Source organism: Varanus komodoensis, unplaced genomic scaffold (genome assembly GCF_004798865.1).
Source record: "Varanus komodoensis strain SLA01 unplaced genomic scaffold, ASM479886v1 scaffold3, whole genome shotgun sequence".
Taxonomy (NCBI): Eukaryota; Metazoa; Chordata; class Lepidosauria; order Squamata; family Varanidae; genus Varanus; species Varanus komodoensis.
Genome location: NW_025335761.1, coordinates 44,291,407 through 44,316,544, shown reverse-complemented (window position 1 = coordinate 44,316,544; position 25,138 = coordinate 44,291,407). Strand labels below are relative to the sequence as shown.

Sequence of the window (25,138 nt, the reverse complement as noted above, 5' to 3'; positions counted from 1 at the left end):
GTTGTTAGTATTTGACTGGTTGTTATTGTTTTCAGTCATCATTATAATCTTTTTTTCTTTAGGCATTTGAGGCATCTGATGAAGGCAACAAAGGATATTTAAGCAGAGAGGACTACAAGGTTGCTGTAGTGATGCTTTTTGGCTATAAGCCCTCAAAGGTACTGTCTTGAGGCTGGGAAATACTGAATTGTAGGCTTATTTTGCCTAAATGTTGTAGGATTGCACCTTAAATCTTACATAGTTTAAGAAGCAAATCATCATTTTTTTCCAAAAATAATAGGAAAAATTGAGTGAACCAGCATCTCTAACTTGCATTGTCAATGTTGCTTATTTTAATGGGGTGCCTCAAGTAATGAATCTCACTCCAATAAAACACAATGGGTGTGCCCAATTTTTCCTATAATATTACTTATTTTAGCACTTACTGTGCACATAGGATCCTTACCACAGGAATTTAAGCCATCTGTTGTCAGGGGACAATGACAGTATAAAAGTTCTAGCTTTATACACTTTCTCAGAGGAGTAGTCATGCTATAAGTCCTCATTTGGGCACAGGTAGCCAAACCTTGATTACCCCAGCTGCCAGAATGGAGGCAGTTACGTTTTGTCTCAACTGCCTTGCCAGTAGGATTTCTTTTACTTTGATCATTAGAAATCAGTGAGATGTAGTTCACTCAACTTTTTAAATTTACAGTTTCTGCCTCAAAGCAGATCTTTCCCAATAGCATGTGTAGCCAGTTGGACTTTCCCATTTAAAGTATCCTTAGTTATCCAGCAAACAACAGTTGCACCCATCATGATCAATAACATAAAACATCTGGAGAGAATTATACTAGATTTTAAAAGATTGCCTAATTTCTATTCCCAAATCGTAACTGCATTTATATTGAAAACAGAAATAGTAAAATAAGTTCAAATAGGAATTGCAATAGGACCTCCCAGTCCTTATGAAGGATTGAGTTCACCCAATTTGGGATAGAAAATAAACCACCTTAGTTTATTTTCTCACCCATGCATGCTGGTCATGAGCCACTGTATGGGTGCAATTTGTTATGTCATCAGCCCCAGCTGTAGTGATGACTGGATGGGTTTACAAATCACCTTAGAACCCATGGTTTTTCTAGGGTTGTAATGTGGTTTGTAAATTACCCCTGCTCCCCACATGACAAAGCATGCACAGTGGGGTGGGGGGATTTATAGTAATTCTGTTGCATATAACAGGCATATGTGTGTCAGGAAAATAAGCTGTGGTGGTTTATTTTCCTTCTGCAGTTGTGCAGAGCCACCTAATGTATCATACCCTTAAAAGCAGAAAATAGATGAGAGGTGCTCAGAAACATTACATTAGTGCAAATTATTTTTAAAGATTAGATTTTCATAAAAGCTGTCAGTTCTGACATAATGCCAAACCTTTGGACAATCCTGTACTGGTCTCATTTTTCGTTATATTTATTTAAATAGTCTTCCCCTTGTGTGCTCTGATTCCCCTCATCTCTTATGAATTAGCAGCAAGCCATCAATTATAAAGCAAATATTGAAAATCTACTTCAAACTGCAGTTTGTAATCTTGCTTGTGTAAGCCTAGCCCAGCTAGAAACTAATATTAAACTGTTTTGCTACTAGATACACAGTCCTATGCATTTTTAGGCAGACAAAAGTTCTGTGCTAGCTGGAACATACTGGGAATTGTTGGATGTTTCTCTGCCTTAAAGTGCATAGGATTGCACCCTACATTGCAATGAACAAGGAAATGGAGCACATGGTTACTTTTGAACTGACCTGTTCTCTATCTGTGATGGCATGAACAAGTCAGTTACCAGGCACACCTGTGCCTGCACACAGAAATAGATGTTTCCTTTAACTGTACATTCTTTTTATACTAAATTAGTTTTGCACATAACCTAAGATAGCAATCCTGAGCTAACTTTTAGCACAATCTTACTCATTTCTTCTCAGAAATATCTCTCACTGAATTTGTTTGAGACCTACTTGAACAAAGTGGTTTCAAGTTAGCAGCCTTACCTGAAGTTTAAGTGCCATTGAATTCAGTGGGACTTCTCAGTATACATGAATGACATCTCCCCACCCAATACCCCGAGCTATCAAATGCTGTTTTAACAAATGAAAATATCTTTTGGGTTTAATCATATACATGCAGATGAATTTGATTCTTATCAATGCCTCTTGTTACCATGAGATGTCACTGTTAAATGCTTTTCTTAAGAGATCTGGCTTTGGAAAGTGATAATTTTAAAGTTTTTATTTATGTATTTATTTATTTATAGTTATTTCATTAGAAAATCTCAAATTGCAACTATATGTGAACTAACCCAGGATCATGTACCCCTGAATAGAGTACAATGCCATTCTGTGTGAATATGCTGAGGATTGTATTGCAGGTCTGTAAACTACAGTTGGGTTGTTTGACATTTGTTCTAACAGATGACATGGTTCTGGAGTAAATGAGTTGTGTATATTCTTTCAAAATAAGATTATCAGTGAAATTAGATTTTGTTTACATGTCATTTTATGACTTTTCCATAGGAAAAAGTTGCTAGATATACTGGTATCATTTAAATATGTCGTAAATGGACTGATTGGTACTAGAAATCCAAGCAAAGTGGTTGAGTTTTAGATGCATTTTTTATGTTTGTTCTTTCAAAAGCTAATATTATATATACCCTTTTATTACAAAATAATATATTATTTCTTTAGTAAATAAACAATTTTTGGGAAAACAATTTCCTCCTATTGAAAATAGTTTTGTGCTTATTACTATGGTAATTGACATATTTCAATCTATAGTTTGGAGAATATGGAGAAGACATTTTCTTCCTTTCTTATAAGACTAGAACCTGGGGTCACCCCATGAAGCTGATAGGTGGGAGATTTAGAACAGATAAAAGGTCTTCTTCACACTGCATAATTAATCTGTGAAATTTGCTGTCATAGAAAGTAGTGATGGTCACCAATTTGGATGACTTCAAAAAGGGATTGGGCAAATTCATGGAGGAGAAGCTAGCAATTGCATCTAACCTTGCTGGCTGTGTGCTACCTCTGTTTTCAGAGGCAGCATGCCTACATACACCAGTTACCAAGGAGCTTGAGCAGGCAGAACTCTCGTTAGTATCCTGCTTCAGAGATCCTGTGGGCAGCCGGTATGCCACCATGTGAATTGAGTCTGGGCTGGGTGGACACTGGTCCAATCCAGCATGGCTATTTTTATGATCTCATCTTGAAGTGGTTATAAAAACATCTAAATAGACATTCCATTATTGATGATATATCAGCATTGCATTGCTTCCAGTGCTATCCACATTAGGGAGGCCTATTTTGATCATCTTCATGTTTACTATAATACCACTGGGAAAAGAGCAGATAATGCCACCCTAATGGTATGCTCCACCAAAGCCAGTTCCACTTCCTTCCTCCCATGATCCTTTAAGTTACAAAGGTGCAATCCTCCAGTAGATGTTCCTCTTGCCAGGTAGCTCTGCAGAACCAGTAAGGAAGAGGAGATAGGCATCGGTCCCATTGTGGGAGTTTAAAATAATGCCACCACCTGGCAAAGTCAATTATCCCAAATATCTCCATGGAGTTACAGGCAACAGGATCAAGTGTGACTAAATGTGTACATTTAGTGTTTGTCTGCACTATTTTCTCTCCCAACCCCCTTACTGGGTATAATCCCACTTCCAGCTTAAAGGATCCTGTGGAAGTACAAGTGGAATTGAGTTTGAAAAGCACATGCTTAAGGGGATATGTGCACTGATCCTTTCTCAGCCCGCTTTGGGCCCCAAGACAAGGACAAGCAAATGGCAGCCTGCTTACATCAATTCATCCTAACTGTCAGTATTGCCAGTATTGTGGTCATGTGCAGGTATGTTGCTTTCTATTGGTAACTTTCACTGGCGGTGAAGATTATAGCAAACTGATATGGAAATCTAATATGGCTGCTTCAAAGCCAAAAGTTTTAGCAGGATGCCACCAATTTTGGCAGCAAACCAGCAGTGTTTTATCCATGCTTTGTCCAGAGGTGAGGACTGCATTTGTGCTCCCTGCACCTTCCAGAGTATTTAGACAGCCAATTTCAATCATGTAAACATTTTCCCTTGCAAGCAGGAGAGACTGAGCATCCCCAGGATTCTTTGGAGGAGGACATGGCTCCCCTCTCTACTCCTGGAAATACCTGTCCCCTTGTGCCCACCCCAAAGCTGATCCTCTGCCTTTGGAGCCCTGTTGCTATGGAAAGAACTATGCTGGCTGCGAGGGTGAAAGGAGGGCCCTCCAAGGTCAGTGCCCCAGCTCTGATCTTGTTTTTTTGAAGTTAGAGCTAGAATCTGGCTTATCCTGTGCCCCCCAGGCAATGTCAGGAGGTCTTACATTTGCCTTTTGGAAGTCATTAATTTCAGTGTTAGACTGTTACATATGTACTTAACCTTTCCAGCAAATTCAGCGGACAGCAGAGCACTTAACTTTAGCTGGAACATGCTCTCTGAACATGTATTATTTTTCAGATATCGGGAACCAACAGTTAAATTAAAATTTACTGTGTTTTAGGCCATTTTGATAGTTTTGCAGAAGCTGCTTATATACAAGTAGAGCATCAACTGAAAGAAATGTATTGGGTCATTTCTTCATACCATTTTCTCTATTTCAGGTGGAAGTGGATTCTATCATGGCCTCTGTGATGCAAAGTCAGCCTGGTACTACACCAGCTTCAAACTTTTCGTCTTTTAAACTATTCATAAAAGTATGACAGGATTTGAAAACAAGTGTTGGTAACTTTGATTAATAAATACTTGAAATGTACATTGGACTTTGCCTTGAATATATGTATTTTGGCTCATCTTTGGTAGTGACAGCCAATGTTAAACTAAACACTGTAGCAAAAGCATTGAATGTCTTTCAGTTCAAGGGCCAAAGTCAATTTCATAGAAGCTGTCTGGGTTCACATTCAAGTGATAGGTGGAGAAGACAGAAGGAGAGGGGCCGCAAATACTAAAAATTACATCTTATTTTAGTTTAGAGCATGGTAGCTACAGGAGAAATTAGGCAAAGGTGGCAGGGATGGGGGAGAGAATTTGTTGGGCAGAGCTGCAGAAAGGAGCTGTACCGCTCAGTTGATTCCCCTTCTGCCCCTTTCCATGCACCACAGTGAAGCACCTCACACTGCTCCTTGTGAGCCAGAGGGATGGGTGAGAAGCAGCTGGACAGTGCTACAGAAGGGAGTAGCACCACTCAAGTGATCCCCCCTCTGCCTCTTGCGTGTGCCAGTGTGAAGCTCCTTATTCATGCAGGGAACGCCTCTTTGGCAAGCCAGAGCAAGAAAGGTGGGACCAGTGCTGTCTCGCTTTCAGTGTTGCCACCCAGCTGCTTCTTGACCCTACTGCTGGCTCATTTGCACCTACAACGCTCTTCAGTCTAGCATGTGCCAAGGGACGGAGGGGGAATCGATTGAGCAGCATTACTCCTTTCTTCAGCACTGTGCAGCTACCCTTGTCCCTATGGCTGGCTTGGTGGGCACCTCGTTCTGGCATGTGCGAAGGGGTGGCATTCAATGCAGCATGCAGTGCCATCAGTGGGATGTAAGCCTGAGCAGACATGTATAAGATTGCACTGTAAGGCTGTAAAAAGCCTGTGCACAGTGATTTGTAAGTAATCTCCATTGAACATAGTTGGACCCACATCAGAGTAAAGATGCAGAGGATTGTGTTGCAAATGTGCTATACTGCTTAAATTACTGGAGAATTATGATATGTTTTATGTGACATATGTCCATTCCCCATTTTTCAAGGTCTATCACTTGAAAAGTTTCTAAATGTTATGAGTACAAAGAAGGCTGCACGTTTTTACCATAATGAAGTAAGGCAGCTATTCACTGCTTTTGACCGACAATGTAAGTTTTTCCTTCTTGTACAATATCTTTTTATTTAATGTCTTTTTGATGATAAGCTTGTGTATTGTTCCATTTTAACCCCACTCTTCTGAGAAGCTCAGTGAGGAAAGCTGCTTTTATCTTTCCATCACTACTATTAGAATAACTCTGTGGAAGGGAATCTGGCTGATAGTTACTGGTGCAAGTGCACCCAGTGAGCTTCAGAACCCGGCCAGTGAGCTTCAGAACCTGGGAAAATTGCAACTTGCTTCTTCCAAATCTGACACCGGGCAGTGGCCCCATTAGCTGAAAATGATGTGAGCCACAGTGCTAAACAAGGCATCAGGTTGGGGAAGATTGTCTACGTCACACTGGGTGTCTCTTCATTATGAGGCAGAGCTCAAGAGTTCCTAAGGCTGAGACTAATGCATTGCAATAGGAGTACTGCAACCCATAATATAGAAAGCATGGTTTACTGTATCTTCTGTTATGACTTGAGCCCTTAAGCAAATCTATGTGCAATAAGCAGTTCTAGAATTAAGTAACTGTGTTTGACACTTTGCACATTTAAAAAAATATCAGCAATGAGATGGATAGCCTTTCTCAGTGAGGTTTCTTATTTCTTTTTCTATTATTATGGAACCCTTGGTTCTAATAACATCAAAGAGCATCTTTAAGTCCTGGTTTATAAATGCAGTATTCTAAATATTTAAATGGTTTTCATCATGCACTTTTTGTTTGATTTGTTTATTTTCCTCTGACAAGGTAAAGGATTTTTATCGTTCGAAGACTTCAAAAAAGCCTTCAATATTGTTGCACCAAAGTTGCCAGAGAGGATCATCATTGAAGCATTCAGGTAAACAAACAGAATAATTTGGCTATAATGTTGCTGGTGTTATTCTAAAAAAAAGGAAGGAAGAGCAACAATTTAAAACAATAAAACATTAACACAACAAGAAAGCAACACTATGGTCCCTGGGCAAGCATCCCAGGGATCATAGGATACCTCAGAGTTCCTCCCTCAAGGTCAGCATTCCAGCCTCAGAAGGAGAGTCAAATATGAACCCTTACACTTTTGCAGCTGGCATGGAGAGAACTGCACTCTGAGGTTGGAAATACAACCCTAGACAAGGTGGTAAAGAGGGCATTACACTAGGTGGTGTGGGGAAGAGACCAGAGAAGTTAATGATATAACTCATCCTAAGTCCCCTCCATCCTACTTTCCTCTTCATCCAAAGAGTCCTTGCTAAGTGGTATAAGATGCTGTCTAGTGAAAAATCTAAGAATAGAGAATGGGGAGGCCAAAGTAGCCTCTTCTGTTCCTCCCATCCTTCCAGCTTCTGTCAAACATGACTCAAAAGTCCCTGCAGACATTTTGCCTCCTTGAAGTACCTTAGGGTAGTGACTGGCAACTGTTGGCCCTACAGTTGTTTTGGTTTACAACATCCAGTTTTCCAGCATAGCCAATGATGAGGGTTGATGGAAGATGTAGGCCAAAACATTTAGAAGGCCAAAAAGTGCCCACTTCTATCCAATTGGATAACAGAGGACTGTTTTCTTGGCCTCTGCACATGGAGGCATATGTTACATAGAATGGGACCCTTATACACACCTCCTGTAGCCCCACCCGGCTATCAGCCCACAGTCCTATTCCTTCCTACTTAAGGAAGTAGCAACAAAGAAACCAAGCTTTAAGAAGCTTGTTAAGATCCATACCGTGAAAATGGCAAGAATTAGGACAGCCTACTATTCGTTTTTATCTATCAACTGAATACCATCTATTTTATTAGTTTCTTTTATTTATTACATTTATATACTTCCCCATGGCCTGAAGGATTTCTGGGTGGTTTACAATAGTTAAAATTGGATGGATGGATGGACGGATGGATGGAAAATGTATGAAGATGTGATAGCACAGTACACTACACGGGTGATACAAGCCAAACTGAACATATTATTAGTGTTACTAATCATTATTTCAATTTATGTGCTGCTACATTAGCCCACACTTGGGATCTCTGAGCATCTTACATGCATTTAAAGCAACATAACGTTTAAAAAAATTTTAATACTAGAACATTAACAAAACATCCAAAAATATAAAAAAATCTAATTCACAAAGTAAAATCATTATATAAAAACTTTTAAATAATTTAAAATTAAAACTAAAAGCCAAGAATAGGGTCAGGTTAAAACCAAAATTTCATATGGAGTGCTCATGGATATAGAAAGTTCATGTTGTTATACGGCCTACCAAATCCTGTATGACACTAAAATATTTATATGGTACATTTAGAATAGATTAATTTAAATTCATATAAAAGGAGAATATTTCAAAATATTTCACTGTGCATTTTATGACTGAAGAGACATGGGGGAAAAGTGAGATAAATTTAAGCAATAAGTGCATAGGCTGTGTAATAAGTTTTAAGTGCTGCCGCTTTCTATTCTTGCTAAGCCTTTCCAGTTGTTGCAAAGTTTTGGCATGCAGGGAAAGCTCAAGGGGTATCATTAGTCAGAAAATGCTCTCTAGTGGAGTGCAGAACACAGGCTATTAAGAGATAGCATATTACATACTGGGCACTTAGGAATATCCATCACATTTAGACAAATAAAAGCAGTGGCTGCTTGCTGAGGACAGCACACATGAGCTGCTACTTGAGCATGTACATAAATGTATATGAAAAGTAGTATTGATATAGAGTTGTGCACTTCTGTTTTACAATGTGAAACTTTAGCATGTTGTTTGAAATAGTACTTATTTAATGGGAGTGTGGGGGAGTCTTGCAATTCATTATAAGCACAATGTATTTTAGAAGATATGTAGCATGAAACTTTTATCAGCTTGTACATTAATCTATAGAGCATGTGGAACACTGAAATGAATATAAATTGGCAATAGAGCTGTTTAACCATTTGGTGGTGCTAACTAGCCTTTTAAATGTAGTTAGTGAAAAAGGGATATAAATAATTTCAAACTACAATACATGGCTTTGATATTGTTTTATGGCAATTAGAATTTAGTCTGGCATGAGACTGCTTTTCAAAATAAATTCTTAACGTTTATAAACGTCTATAAATAAATTCTTCTCCCTCTGTTATGGGAGATGGTATACTTAAGTATGTCAATTACTGGGGAATATGAACAGAAAGGTGTTGTTGCACTCATATCCTGCTTGTGCTTCCCAAAGGCAATCAGTTGACAACTGTGTGAACAGAATACTGGAATAGATGGGCCCTTGTTCTGATCCAGGTGTGTCTTTGCTTTGCCAATGCTGCAGAAACATGGAAAACTGCTAACAATTTAGGTTTTGGAAGAGTTCAGTGCTAGTGTTGGCTCATCATTTGACCTAGATTCTAGAACATACTTTGGTATTGTAGCAGTGTAAATACATGTCAGCTTCTCTTTATGCTATCTCTTGTCCCACATCCAAATCACACATCAGTTGCTTAATTGCAGCCTTGGGGTAAAATACATAAATGTGCTGTGGTGTTGATACAACTTCCCTTCATCTTCCTCAGTTGCAAACTGACTTCTGTAATCAGTGTCCTTATGACAGAAATATAAAAAAGCAGAGAGTCAGTTCTGCCTGCTTTGGTAACACGGATAACTCAAATTTCTTCTTTCCAACAAATAAAATTGCTTGGTTTTTGCAAGTCAATAGCCATAGAGAGATCTTTTCAGTGGAAAAGATTGCATCAAGCAATGGAGTGACTTGTACAGCAATGGCAACCTTGTGCAGGACTTGTACAGGCACTGAGTACCTTTGCCTCTTTGAGGAACTGTCCTGAGCACCACCACAAAATGGCTTCCATGAGAAGCATGGCAGAGGACCAGTAACCTGCTGAAAAGACTTGAATGGAAGGCAGAGGTGCGATCTGAGCCCTAACATACTAAACAATCCCTTTGAACCTAGTTCAGCAGAAACCTAGTTTCTATTTTAAGTGAAAGCAGTAGGGCACCTTGGTACCTGTCAAGAAAGGTAACTGAAGTAATTGATGTCTGTGGGCACCATGTTGCCTATCCCTATTTCAGAGCCTGTGCATACTCCTTAAGAATTCGTATGTGCCTAAGCCTTCTGCACTAAGCACTGAAGATCAGTGGATGCAGCAAGTGTCTGCTACCTATTCCTGCATCCATGGTTTTCTGGCTCAGGATGCAAAATGAACATCAGTCAGATGCAAATAGTATATGCTATTGTGTTCTGGATTTGGTCCTGATTTACACATAGATGAATGGAGCCATACTGTACAGGCATACTAATGCCTGCATGGTTTTGTCCGTTCTGTTCCAAAATGACCTAATTGTTTCTTTTCTATAATTATTCAGTAATACAAAAATAACCTGGTTTTGCGTAACTATCTTTAGTCAAGATCTTGTGCTCTTTATGAAATTTTGATTTAGACATGTACTGCAGAGCAGTGTGAATATGAAACATTCATCTTCCCATGGCTAGTTGCCATGGGAACATAGTACACAGTGCAATGTCATTCCAGTTCTGGTGATGTCTGCAGTAGTTTTTCTTTGTTGTTTTCCTTTCTTAAGCAACTGTGTTGCAGTCTACATATTGAACTATTCATACAGCAACATGTACATGTAGTGTAGTGTATTCGTGGCAGAATATGCTCAGATGGCTAGCACATCCACCTGCATGTTTTTTTTCCCTAGAGCATAATTCTTGCTTGGGTCTATGCTGTTAAATTGAGGCCTTTGAATTGTGGTGCTGGAGGAGACTCCTGCGAGTCCCTTGGACTGCAAGGCGATCAAACCTGTCAGTCCTAGAGGAGATCAACCCTGACTGCTCTTTAGAAGGCCAGATACTGAAGATGAAACTCAAATACTTTGGCCACCTAATGAGAAGGAAGGACTCCCTGGAGAAGAGCCTAATGCTGGGAACAATAGATGGCAAAAGAAGAAGGGGACAGCAGAGGATGAGGTGGCTAGATGGAGTCACTGAAGCAGTCAGTGTGAGCTTAAGTGGGCTCTGGGGATGGTGGAGGACAGGAAGGCCTGGAGGAATGTTGTCCATGGGGTCGCATTGGGTCGGACACAGCTTTGTGACTAACAGCAACAAATGCTGTTAAAGTTGACATTTCTTACCATTTTGCTTCTATTGAATGAGATGCCGAATGTATCAGCCTATCCTTCAAAACATGTGCTCATCCCCTTAAAGAGGAATTTGTTAATAAAGCTTCAGTGAAAATTCCCTTCTCTTTTCTTGCAACATCCTGTATCCTTCCCTGGAGTAGATTATCCATCTGCTAGAGTGATATTTGCTAAGAAATTATCCACCGCCCATTCAGACATAGATAGGGTCATGGGCAAAGTACATCTGCAGCTGCAGGGGCAGAGAAGTGTTTTCATTTTCACATACTGAATGTATTTTTGTTATGATCACTATTTCTCACTTGTTTGTCAACAATTGGAGACCATACTCCTTTCTTCATCTCATATTACATCCTCTATTTGGCTGTTTACATACACCTTGCAAGTTCCACCACTGAAGAATTGTGTTGACCAGACTCTTTCCTTTCCCTTTTCTCTCAGACAAGCACTATTTGCTTCCAGGTAGTCAAGGTTCACTATATGGCAAAGCAAGGTGGTAAGAATGAAGGAAAAAGTGGAGATGTGGATACTTTTTGCCCTCCCTCTCCATGCTAGAACCCAGTGGGGTAATTGCATGAAGCTGATTGGTGGGAGATTCAGGACAAATAAAAGGAATAACATTTTCAAATAGTTAACTGTTAGACTATGGGGTTCACTTCCACAAGATGTAGTTATGACCACCAGTCTAGATGATTTTAAAAGGGTACTGGAAAAATATACTGAGGATATGGCTATTAATGGCTTTATGCTACCTCTGGTATCAGAGGTTGTAGGCTTATGTACACCAGTTGTTGGGGAACACGAGCAGGGGGGTGCTACCATACTCAAGTCTTACACGTGAGCTTCAGTTGGGCAGCCGTTTGGCCATGCTGAGAACAGACTGCAAGACTAGATGGCATCTTGGTCTGAGCCAGGATGACTTCTTATGCTTTTATAACAGTGATTCCAAAAGTGCTATCCTCTAGCTGGACAAAATAGGCCTTGCAATTTAAATCCAGTGTATTTGATATGTTGCTTTGATACCTGTGGGACTGCCTATTATTTCACAAGGGACTTGTAATGAAAAGCAAGGAAGTGTTGCTTGTGCAAAATGGCAAGCTGTATAACTGAACTAAATATTTTGGAAGCTTGTTCAGCAATCACTTCCCATAATCTGTACTGATAATGCTTCCATACTGCTTTCTCCATTGCAGTATATAGTTTATAATACATTGACACTGCCTGGGATTCAAAGAACCATGCAACTATACCCTTGGGTACTTAGTGTTTGTTGTTTCTTGATGAGCAGCCCCTTTGGTCATCTAGTAAATCATTTTTGAAACTGCACTTTTAAACAGGATAGTTTTAAAAAGGATATTGTGATGGGAAGTTGCTGTTCAAAGATAGGTGCAAATCAGTACTTTTTTCCCTTCCAAATTTGATCAGCATACGTAAATGCAAATATTTAGATTTTACCGATGTATTAAAACTGTGATATTTCAAATATAAACTGTGATTGTCATGTTGTGGTTTTAAATACCAATGGATCCCCACCTATGGAATGCACTCCCCAGAGAGGTCCGCCTGGCACCGTCATTATTTTCGGCGCCAGGCGAAGACCTTTTTATTTAAAAGTTGTTTTACCTGTTAATTTATTATTATTGTATTTATAGATTTTAATTTATATAGCCGAGATGGTACCAGTTTTTAAATTATTAATTGTATCTTTTTATGAATGTTGTCAGCCACCCCAAGGCTTTGTTGCGATGGGGGCGGCATAGAAATGTTTTAAATAAATAAATACATACATACATACATAAGAATGAATTCCTTAAGCATTTCATTTTTGCCCACCTCTCAGTTTTCCTCCCAAAATTCAGGTAAAGAAGAATCCTCTCCTTTCAATTTCTGTGTAACCTAACCCAACCAGCTATCTCTTAATAAGACCCTATGATATCTTCTTACTTCCCTCTTTATATGTCCGCTTGACTAAACTATCTTTATAGTAAGTACTGATATATATATTTTTCTTGGCTGAGTCTTGTTCCATTAAAGATAAAACCCAACATAGTCACAACTGAGAAACCTGTGACTTGGGAGAGCTTGTCTTCCAGTACCGTTCTTGTCAAGTCCTCCTACTGGTTACTCTTCTTTACATGGATTAAATGTCATTCTTTTTAATTTTAAGTGCTCTTGGGTAGATGTATATTACATCAAAATTGGTGGATCATGTAAATAGAATGGAATATTAGAATTCTTATTTTTCCAGCATTATTATCCATTTTCTTTCCTATTGAAGAATTTGTACAAGCTGAATCTTGCATACAATACAGAAGGTAAATAAGTCTAAAGTTTATAGGCTGTGTCTGCTTGTAAAATCAAGCAGATTTTTTAGCAGGTATTGTATTAATACACTTTCATTAATTTAAAGAACTTTGTAAACTTCTCTGAAGGAACTCCTGTCTCCATGTGTCCCTACCATTAAGATCTTTTATGGAGGTTTTTCTATGCAAGCCCCCACAAATGAAGCAAAGGGGGAAATAACAAGGAAAAGAGCCTTTTCTGTTATTGCCCCTTGCCTTTTGAATGGCCTTCCTAAGGAGGCCTCACTGGCACCCTCATTGTTTAGCTTCTGTTGCCAGGTGAAGACATTTTTATTTCGTACCTGTTTTTAGTGTAATTATAGTTTCATTTGTTTTTCTTACAGCTTGCCTTTATTTTGCCATGCTCGTTGTCTCCTGTTTCCATATTAATTATCCCTTTTAAGATGGATTTTTAAAATTTTTATTTTGTATAAAGTTGTCTTTGTGAGCAGCACAGAGAGCCCTTGGGCTATGGGGGGCATACAAGTGTCATAAATAAATAAATTCATAAATGCTTGTATCCAGTGTTTGTACCATCTCTTTTTATATGTGTTGCATTCTTTAAGGTTCAGAGAACTGGTAGTATCCAATGTCACCCTTCTGCCAGACTAAATTGCTGGAGGATGGAAGTTCCCCTTAACTCTGTAACCACCTGCATGTGACCGAGATCTGCTCCAAAGTGTTGGTGTACCTTCCAGAGCAGATCTGGGGGGCATTCAGGTTTGGGGGTAGCTGGAGGCGAGGAAGGGAAATAAATAATGCAGTGGACAAATAATGCAGCATTGATATGTTTTCTGAAGAAAAACGAATGTGTCTCAATGACCCATTTTGTACCTAACACGGATTCATGGATTATTTAATCCACAAATTGGTAGGGGCTAGTGGAAGTGAGTGAGGGTGGTACATCCAGTTCATTCCTCACTTCTACTGTCATTTAAAACCTCCTCTTGCACTGTTCAAATGATGTTAGTATGGTGCCAGAACCCATGATTTAACAGTTCAGACTTAACCCAGGTTGTTGGGTTAAGCTGTAGATTGGTATTGCAAGCAAACTAGGTCAGTAGATCATTTCCCAGCTGCTAGTTTTTGCTGATTTATCTAATATGTTGAAATGGGTATTTTCCTTTAGTTCTTCTATGGTTAACTCTGTACCATATTGTTCATTTTTATTTTCTTAGTTAAATGATAGTATTTGTGTGCCAGTCATTCCAAATGCCTCATAATTATAGAAAAAACACTGCATGCTATACCAAAATGTCCTGGGTAATTCTTATTAGCAAGTACAAATCAATTTGTGCAATGTCTATCCTCTAAAATGTAAACATACATGTTTTGAGTTGTGCTGGTGACAGCAATGATGCTCTTTTGATAGGATTTAATGAATGTAAAATACTCACTGAGCATTAAGATATGATTTTGAGCTATAAGCTAAATGGTTGTTATTTGCCACTTTTTCTGCTGGCTACCACATGCAAGGGGATACAAAAATCATTCTCTGTAATACCAATACTGTGATCCTCATAGTTGGATGCTAAATTCAGGTTGGCCCAGTCAATAAAAGGTCATGAATGCATTTTAACTAACAAGCATTTAATTATCCAGCTTGTCCTTCTGCCCTTGCCTGTTTAGTCTTATGTTTTCAAAGTACTGGTTTCAGTCAGCATAGCAGGGTGCTTACTGTCTGTATTTGCATGTAACATGATGTCATTATTTTGTGTTATATGTATAATCCTTGGATTCATGCACTCCCTCCTCACCTCTTTTGGCATGGCTGCAAGGAAAAGATAAGCTTTTACTTTTACTTATCAACTAACTGAGATTTTTGTTAAGTTAGAACTGGGGCAAATTGTGATTAGTTTTAACTGTGGTTTATTGAAACAATGCAACTTTAAACATTGTCATAATCTTAGGTTGTTTCATTAAACTATAGTTAATATAACCACATTTTCCAGTTTTGACATAACCCGGTGCAGATGATATGTCAGCCTTCCATGAGTTAAGGTCAGATGACAGGAATGGCAACTGCAGCTCTGGCTGGGGCTTGCATATTGATAAGTGATGAGTAATGAGCCCTCAGTGGGCTGTGGGTGATCCAGTGACTTGGTTCACAGAATGAAGCAACCTGTGATTTGTTAGCCACGTATTGTTTATGAGCACACAAGAGTGAGCATGCTGGCTCTCAGCTGCTCACCTTCTGTTAGGCTAAATTGGGTGGGAGGATTCTTATGATGGAATCACAGAATATTAGAACTGGGTCAAAAGGGAGAAAGTATATCTCCTGGTGTTTTCCAGCACAATTCCAGCATTTCTGATCTTTGGTCATGTTGGCAGGGATTTCTGGGAGTCCAGACTTCTGAAAATCTACTTTCTGCTCCCTCCTTCACTAAACAACTCAGGGATGCTCCATCTCTCAGGTGTCTGTGATATGTGAAGCTAAGACTCTGGCTTTTGCGGGGGCGAGCAACTCAAGTTATAAGCAGTAATATAGCAATACAGTAACTGTCCCCTGCCACACTGCTCCCTCTGCAGGCTCTCTGTCATTGTAGGTTAGCTCACAGTGTGTCTAGTGTGGAAGTGTTGCCTTATCTGCAGCAGTGTCTCTCACTCTGTCCCTCCCCTGAAGGGTCTGAGAACTGTCCAGTTATACAAGTGGAACGTTGCAGCATAGAGTCCTGCTGTCCAGTTTCCTGCCGCTCCACTACATCCCCCTCTCCATTTTTCACCCTCTTGCAACGGTCAGCATTTCATGGCCATGCAGCATGTTCAGTGGCTGAAAAGTTTATATTTTTTCTAAAGCGGTTTTTGTACTGAGGTTCCTCCATGCCTGCTTATGCTTCCATCTTTTGTGTTGCTGGAGATTTTTTTGGCTATATAAGGACTGCTACTTAAGAAAATGAGACGGTTCATGATATATATTGGTAGCATAAAGTTAAAGTGCACACTCCAGGGCACTATTGGTTTTGGAACTAAAGCTCTCTGCCAAAAGTCCCAGCTTTTTCAAATCAACACCTGCTCCTTCTTCTGTAGCACCAACCAGCCTTCCTTTTCTTGGTCACACATGTTGGGCTAGTGGGGCAGAACTTACACTGTTTTGATGTTTGTGTGTGTCCAACTGCCTTATTTATGTAGTTATTTGGTTATTTTCGCCCCTTTTTCTGATATGGCATGTATCCCAAAGCAGTTCATATTGGTTAAAAAAGAGAAAGAAAGGCCCTGCTTTCAGACTTACAAACTGCTAGCTAATGGATTAACACAAGGGAAGGGGAATGGAGGTTAAAGGAAGAGGAGGGAGATCAACCTTTAAGGTGGCATAAAGTGGTGAGGTATAAGTGGGTATTTAAATGCACTCTAAGCCAGTCTGATTTTCTCTTATGTTCTTGCTTGACTAATAATTGGTGACTGTTTGGCCCTTGGACAAAGTGATTTTTCTCTTCCACAGTCCCAGAACAACTGTCAGCAAGAACCAAGCATTCATTCTGACAGGGAGGGGGAAACACAGCCATGTAACTTCTCCTTCTCTGGCTTATGGATGGACCAGGTTGGTCTACTCCTTGGCTTGATGTCATTCCTGGAATGCAGGGGGTACAGTCTCCCAGTTGTCCTTTGTTCCTTGGCTGATAGCAGAAAGCATAGCATGCTTCCCTTCTGTTGTCCCAAGGCAACCCAGATTTGGTAAGTAGCAGCTACCTTGTATGAATAGGTTAATGCCAGATGTTACCAGCAACTGCAGTGATTTTTCAGAATGTTCTGGGACTTTTCACAGTTCAAAGCCCTGGGTGATATTAACACAGCTATAGCTTTTTTTTTTTTTCCAGGAGTGGCAACAAAGTAGTATAATAGTCATCCTAACTCTTCAAGACATAGCAGATGGTTTAATTCTGCTTATGAATTCTGGGTTGTTTTGATGCACAGATCCATCATGCTAACAAACTATGGCTTGTTTACAACAAACTATCTGGCGTGAGACCCCATGGATTATTGTTGGACATTGGATTATTTAAATCATAGGCTGTCATTTCTAAATGAACCCAGAATCATAGGTTGTTCATGGATTGTTTTGACAGACTACTGTGTAGCCACTCTGGATGCCAGTGCTACAGTGCTGCAACTATATTTGGGGGGCAAGTGAAGGTGGAGGAAAACAAACAACCCAGGGACTGAGAAACCAGTATGTTCAGTCTTCTACAGCTTGCTTGTCTATTAGTTCAGTTTGTTGCTCTGGTTAGGGCAACAAATGATTACCTAAGAATGGGTTGAATAAACCATAGGTTAGCAATCTACTTGAGCAAGACAGTTCTTTGTTACACAATTGGAAAAGGTGTTGTGTCATTCTTTCAGTCGCTTCTTGGATGTTGGGGTCAGGAGAAAGAAAGGAGGAGTAGATGATTGGGAAAGGAGTTAAGTGATATCTGTGCCCTCAACATGATGGAGAGCGTGTTTAAGGACATGTTAGTCAGTATAGATCAGGGGTCTCAAACTCGCGGCCCGCGGGCCAATTGCCGGGACAGGCGGGGCACAGGGGAGGGGCCCTGCGGCCTTCAAAGTGCCAGCGGCGCCCGGGCTGGCCGCTGGATGAGCGGCCCACCACCACCGCGGTGGTGGAATACTTGATGCGGCCCAGCCTCACCCAGAGTCTACATCCAGCGGCCCCCAGGTAAGTTGAGTTTGAGACCCCTGGTATAGATAATTTGGAAATTATTGAGGGTAGAAAAGTGGAAAGAAAAAATATAGATACTCAAGAGGAAGGAAATAGACATTGGAAGCATAGTAAATTCAAATGTGTAAAAAGCTTGAAGTAGAATAGTACATATGGGAAATAGAAAGTGTTCTGAGATAAATGAATGTATGTCTTAATGTTATGCATGTTGCTTAGCAACGAGCAGTAAAATGTGAACTAATGAGTAAAAAGTAATTCAAGGAAAAGAGATGCGAGTGTTATAGTTTTGTAATCAAGTATTGGTAGGGGTTAAAAGCAGAAATAGAGAATAAAGAACAAGTTTCTAAAAATCTTGAGAAAAATCTGAGACTAGAGCTTTGACTGTCTCCAGTTTACATCATACAGCTCAGAGTTTGGGTGGATTGCTTTTCAAATTGCCTATCATTCATGCTTGGTTTATTTATTTTTATATCCTGCCTTTCCTCCAAGAAGAATCCTGTGATTTAGGCTAGATGACTGGCCTAGAAGCTGGGTCAGCCCAGTCCTGGTGTGGCATTGCAGCTACCATACAGACTGTGCTGGCTCTTCTGTGCAAATTTCATAATGAAGCATCCAATGGGGAACGAGGAAACAAAGATACAGCAGGATAATATAAACAGTGTGAAAAGTTGATTAAAATATGCTTGTAAAAGTCCCAATGTTGTGAGAAATTCCTGTAATATCTTTAAGCTATGAATCCGCATTTCCCATGTCTGAATCTCTTCTTCAAAGGTATTTGGAAGCTTCTTTTGATCTCCTGCCCAAGTTTCAAATAGGCAGTGACTCTGCATATTTGAATGGTCAAATATCATATTCATGATCATGTATTAACAATGTTATGGTGTTGACTGGTTTGTGATGTTAGGGCTTATATTGCTTTATACAGAGCCTAGTTCACATAACACACTAGGTCGCATGACTTTGTAGTCAGCATATTTTCCAAACCTGCTACACTCTACAGTGTGCTCTGAGATTTATAAGCTACCCTTGTTGTAGGGACACACTTGTTGTACAGTTTATTGTGATGTAGTATGTCACCCCAAACCAGATGGTAATTTCTTTGTTCCTTGAGACAATCTGCTAATGATTGGCAGATTGCTAATCTGCTAATAATAGCAGATTGGCACCCCCCCCCCCAATATCTGTTCCCATTTGTACAGCAGAACTAGCTTCCCAAACTCTGCCTAGCAGTAGATTGAACTGTTGCCTGAACCTGCCCTCCTTTAACTCACTCCAGCAGCTGATTGCACTGCAGCATCACACGCCTGCTGTCACCATTCACAAGACATGCCTACCAGCACTCATGTTCCTTTCCCTCTTCACTTTTTGCCAAGGTCTTTTCCTTTGCTTTTGCAAGCTGCATGTTATCTGCCCACTGGCCCTGAAGGAACTTGTTTTCCTGCTAAATGTAGCAGTCTGGAGTTTCTCTCCCCGCTCTGCACTCTTTTCCAGACAGTTCTTGAAACAAACCCTTGAAGAAAATGAACACTGATGTTGTTAGTCCCCCTTGAGAAATGTGTGAGCACTTCACTTGCATTTTTTGCTGCTGTACCTGCTCCCCTGACGGTTCCCACAGTTCAACTGATAGGGAGCCCTGCCCCTCCCCTGAGAGTCCTTCTGCTGCCATTGTTCGCACTACACGATGTCACGTTCCCTGAGCTACTTGGTTTCTATCCATGCCCACCTGGGTTGCACTTGTTTTGAACTCCAAGGTGCCTTTCTTAGGGCAGTTGCAGCCATGGAGCCCACAGACTGGTTCTCCCAGCACCTAATCTGCCCTGGCCCTGCAGGATTCTGCTCAAGGAGCAGAGACAGCGGCCAAGGCGAGTGATTCCACACGTGAGATTGCACTGCATTGCTGGGGTGAGGTCGAAATGGGCACATTTGAGTCTCTCAGGCAGCCCAGACATGCGCAACATCCCCAGCATCCACCAAGCACAGAGACATTTTCTTTGGCTCCCTGAGTAGCTGCTGCTTCAGATTTTCAGATGCATGGCCCATGCAGCATAAGGAAACAATGCAAGCCCCAAATAAGTTTAAGGACTCATAACAAGTGACTCATAACAAGTGAAGTGGGATAGATCTGTGCCCAATGCCTTTCTCTGACAAGCTGGTCTCCATTCTGACTGAGTAGAGCAACATCACTCCTGGTTATACAACTGGCAGCAACATTCCACTTAGCCACCCCCACAAGCCAAATACCAGCCTATGCAGTGCTGTAAGATTGAAACCAGTGGTTCTTTCAGCTTTACTCAAGGCCCAGCCAGACATGAGGAACCTCATACAACACTGTAGCCATTATCCAGTATGCCAGAGCTGCCGGAACAAATCCCATCTGCCATCTATTTCACACATTTTGAACAGAGGAGGGATGCCAGGCAGGGTGTTTCTGCAGAATCAACTAAAAGATCAGGTAATGCCATTTGGGAAGCATCATGGAGCACTATTCCATCAGAATTTCATCTGCTAATGGAAACAGTGGAGGTTAGAGAGGAGGAGCTCATGGGACAGACACCTTTTCCCTTAGATGCTCTTCTCTGGAGGGAGGGGACACAACAGCCCCCCAACACAATGTGTATAACCTGGACCATTGCATGATGCAGTCCCTGTCATGAGGGGCTGCAGCTTGAATGCAAGCACGAGGTGGCACTTATTCCAGACCTGAGTCAGGTGGAGAAGTGTTCACAATCACTGCCCTCTCCCCTCCATCTAGAGCATCTCTTTGCCAAGTCCAGAAGATTTCCTGCAAGGAAGGTCATTGGGTAGTAAACTTGAGAGAATAGCTGCAGCTTTCAGGCAACAGCCTCTGATACATGAAGATGTTCCCAGGGCATTACTGGGAGGGACTACTGCTGACACTCTGGAAGAGGAGCTGCTGCTGCTCAGCCACACTCGTTGTGTGGTGCATCTGCATAACAAGCACAAACCCAACCAGGTCCAACTAGCCAGGCACTTGGTGACCACCACTGAGGTGGCAGGAGGACATATCTACAAGCTGCTCAGAGAGTTAATGAGACAGAGCATGAAAGGACGTCAGTATCTCATTGTATTAGACCTGTAGCTGACAGCACCTGTGCATCTGTTGAACTGATGCATGGGGGCATGTGTGAGGGATGGGAACATCACCCCCCCCCCCGGATAATTGGGTGAGGAATGCCTACACCACCACTACTGAAAGGCATGTTCCATGCTTTGGAACTTCACTGCAGCCATACAAGAAGGATGCAGCTTTAAACACAGCCAACCACTATTATTACTACTACATGGCATTATTTTATGTCCTACTTTTTTCCTCTTGTGAGGAACCCATGGCAGCTTACATAGCTCTGTTTTATCCTTACAACAGCTACCCTGTGAGGCAGGTTGAGCTGAGCATCTGTGAACATAAATTCAAGTTGCAACAACCCAGATTCAGGCTGGACACCAGGAAATGTTTCCTCGCCGTCAGAGCGATACGACAGTGGAACCAGCTGCCTAGAGAGGTGCTGGGCTCTCCCACACTGGAGATAGTCAAAAAGAGGCTGGATGGCCATCTTAGTGGGATGGTGTGACTTGGTGTCCGGCAACAGCAGGGAGTTGGACCTGATGGCCTTCATGCCCCCTTCCAGTTGTACTATTCTATGATTCTATGACTGGCCTAAAAATCACCAAATGAGCTTCATGGCTGAATGGGGACTAGAACCTGGATCTCCCAGGTCCCCAGTCCAGCACTCTAACCACCACAGTGGCTCTCGGTATTCATGCCATATGCACACAGTTCACAGCAGCAGCTACTTTGACCAGTTAACAGAATAACCAAATAAATATCCAAAATCTTTAATCATTTACATAAAAGGCAGAACAGATGAATGAAGTTGAATGTGAAAAGGGGAGATCGGATAGCACTACAAGTACTTGAAAGGTCACCAAGATGAAGGTCAGCATCTTTTCTCGATCATCCCAGAGTGCAGGACACAGAATAATAAGCTCAAGTTACAGGAATCCAGATTCCGGCTATATATCAGGAAAACCTCTGGACTGTTGGAGCAGTGCAACAATGGAACCAATGACCTAAGGAGGTTGTGGGCTCTCCCACACTAGAGGCATTCAAGATGCAGCTGGACAGTCCTCTGAGAGGGATGGTTTAACTTGGAGTCCTGCACTGAGCAGGGGTTGGACCTGATGGCTGCCTGGCCCGTCTCAACTCTACTCTTCTATGAATCCATGAAATAGGTCAATAATTAGAGGGCATGATCTCTACATGGTTTTAAGAATTACTGTAAGATGTGCACCATTGATTGCTGATGAAAGAGAACTTCATTCAAAAACAGTTATACAAATGATAAAGTTTGGGAACTAGAAAGTTGGAAAATGTTTTGCTTAATTGGAAATCCATCTTGACCAGGTACTTCCCTGTATACATTTTATCTATTTTTAATTCCAACAATCTACAAGGGAGACATTAAAAACTGTCTTTGTGGCATATCTAGACAGAGAAAATTAACCCAGGGAAAAACATAGATCTCCTCTCTGATATTTCAGAACCACAGCTATACAATTAAAAAAGAAGGAAAATGAAAATTTATATCTTTAGGATCAGTAAATGTCCTGCCATCATCTTTAATCAACAAGGCAGTGTTCTGATATTTTTATTGTCGAAAATAATTTGCCAATATTTTACTGGGCCATTCACAATTTCTCAGTATGTCTGTCCTCAACCAGGTAATGTAAATTTTATCTGCTGTGATTTTTAAAAATCTATTTAGCATGCTATACATCTTGATAAAGTCATGCATTTGGGAAGGTAGTAAACTGACTTATAAGAGTTTTCAGTATATCACTTAGAACTATTTGTGACTCCTTTTTACATTTATGAGAAATACAAGCAATAACTTGGCTCTGCATGAAAGCGTTACAAGCTTCCCACTCAATGGAGCATGAGTTGGTTGTGCTGTCATTGATTTCAAAATATTCTTGCATCTCAGCAAGAACCAGACTTTTAAAAGACTCATCATTAACAAGGAAGCATTAAGACACCAAAGACCAGCAGGCCTTGGGCAGGTCCAAACTGGAGCATGCCTCTTACTACCAAAGTTTCAGCTGTTGTCACAGTCTCTAACAAGAATGTGGAACTAAATAAATGCATTTAAAAAAACTCCAGCTGGAAACATTTATGGTAGACAGAAGATCCAGCTGCAATATTCTCTATAGGTTGCTCAGGCTGAATTCTGCTATTTAGGCTTGAATTGCAAATCTCACTGTTGCTTGCCTTTTATTGGCTGGTGTATTCTATCCAGGAGGGAGTCTCATTACCATATCTGTCCCACAATCATGTAATCATGTGTTGTTGTTAGTTGTGAAGTCGTGTCTGACCCAATGCGACCCCATGGACAACATTCCTCCAGGCTTTCCTGTCCTCCACCATCCCCTGGAGTCCACTCAAGCTCACACCAACTGCTTCAGTGACTCCATCCAGCCACCTCATTCTCTGCCATCCCCTTCTTCTTTTGCCAGCTATTGTTCCCAGCATAAGGCTCTTCTCCAGGGAGTCCTTCCTTCTCATTAGGTGGCCAAAGTCTTTGAGTTTCATCTTCAGTATCTGGCCTTCTAAAGAGCAGTCATGGCTGTTCACCTCTAAGACTGACTGGTTTGATTGCCTTGCAGTCCAAGGGACTCACAGGAGTCCCCTCCAGCACCACAATTCAAAGGCCTCAATTCTTCAGCGCTCAGCCTTCCTTATGGTCCAACTTTCACAGCCATACGTTGCAACTGGGAAAACCATAGCCTTGACTATACGCACTTTTGTTGGCAGAGTGATGTCTCTGCTTTTTAGTATGCTGTCTAGATTTGCCATAGCTTTCCTCCCCAGGAGCAAGCATCTTTTAATTTCTTGGCTGCAGTCCCCATCTGCGGTGATCTTGGAGCCCAGAAAAATAAAATCTGTCACTACCTCCATTTCTTCCCCATCTATTTGCCAGGAAGTGAGAGGACCGGATGCCATGATCTTAGTTTTCTTAATGTTGAGTTTCAAGCCAACTTTTGCGCTCTTCTCCTTCACCCACATCAAGAGGCTCTTTAGTTCCTCTTCACTTTCTGCCATGCGAGTGGTATCATCTGCATATGTGAGGTTGTTGATATTTCTCCCAGCAATCTTAATTCCAACTGGTGATTCATCTAGCCCCGCCTTTCTCATGATATGCTCTGCATATAAGTTAAATAGGCAGGGCAACAGTATACAGCCTTGCCGAACTCCTTTCTCAATTTTGAACCAATCGGTTCCATGTCCATTTCTCACTGTTGCTTCTTGACCCACATATAGGTTTCTCAAGAGACAAATAAGATGGTCTGGTACTCCCATATCTTTAAGAACTTGCCACAGTTTGTTGTGATCCACACAAACAAAGACTTTAGCATAGTCAATGAAGCAGAAGTAGATGTTTTTCTGGAACTCCCTAGCTTTCTCCATGATCCAGCGTATGTTGGCAATTTGATCTCTAGTTCCTCTCCCTCTTCGAAATCCTGCCTGTACTTCTAGTAGTTCTCAGTCCACATACTTCTGGAGCCTATGGTGCAGTAGTTTGAACATTCTTTGGCATTGCCCTTCTTTGGGATCGGAATGTAAACTGACCTTTTCCAATCCTGTGGCCACTGTTGAGTTTTCCAAATTTGCTGGCATATTGAGTGTAGCACTTTTACTGCATCATCTTTTAAGATTTTGAAGAGCTCAGCTAGAATACTGTCACCTCCACTAGCTTTGATGTTGCTCAGACTTCCTAATGCCCATTTGACTTCACATTCCAGGATGTCTGGCTTGAGGTCAATGACCACCCCATCATGGTTATCAGGGATGTTAAGCTCTTTCTTGTATAGTTCCTCTGTGTAATCTTATTTATTTATTTATTAAAACATTTTTATGCTGCCCCATTCGCCGAAGCCTCGGGGTGGCTTACAACAATAAGTTAAAAAATAATTATAATATTAAATTAAAAAATATAAACATTAGGTTAAAAATACAAAAATACCAATATAAAATAAGCCGCCCTGGCCAAATAAAATCCAATAATATTAACAGTTAAAATGCCGCTTAAATAAAAAGGTCCGCCTGGCGCCGTCGTTATTTGTTTTTCGGCGCCAGG

At 40.9% G+C, this 25,138-nt stretch overlaps 1 protein-coding gene across 7 annotated transcripts in view; it reads left to right on the top strand.

The window, feature by feature from the left end:
• Positions 1-25,138, top strand: part of EFCAB11 (EF-hand calcium binding domain 11) — a 58,359-nt gene that overhangs the window by 4,725 nt on the left and 28,496 nt on the right. For 3 of the 7 annotated variants that reach the window (XM_044436874.1, XM_044436876.1, XM_044436877.1), the window contains 5 exons: positions 63-158; positions 4,661-4,706; positions 5,798-5,899; positions 6,644-6,734; positions 16,767-17,147. In XM_044436874.1, coding sequence (XP_044292809.1) covers positions 63-158; positions 4,661-4,706; positions 5,798-5,899; positions 6,644-6,734; positions 16,767-16,887 — 456 coding nt within the window. In that variant the 3' untranslated portion in view covers positions 16,888-17,147. Of the gene's footprint in view, positions 1-62; positions 159-3,899; positions 4,293-4,660; positions 4,707-5,797; positions 5,900-6,643; positions 6,735-10,547; positions 10,615-16,766; positions 17,148-18,476; positions 18,679-25,138 lie in introns of those variants that run through there. The other 4 variants (XR_006415393.1, XM_044436879.1, XM_044436878.1 and 1 more) reach the window with 4 other exon arrangements.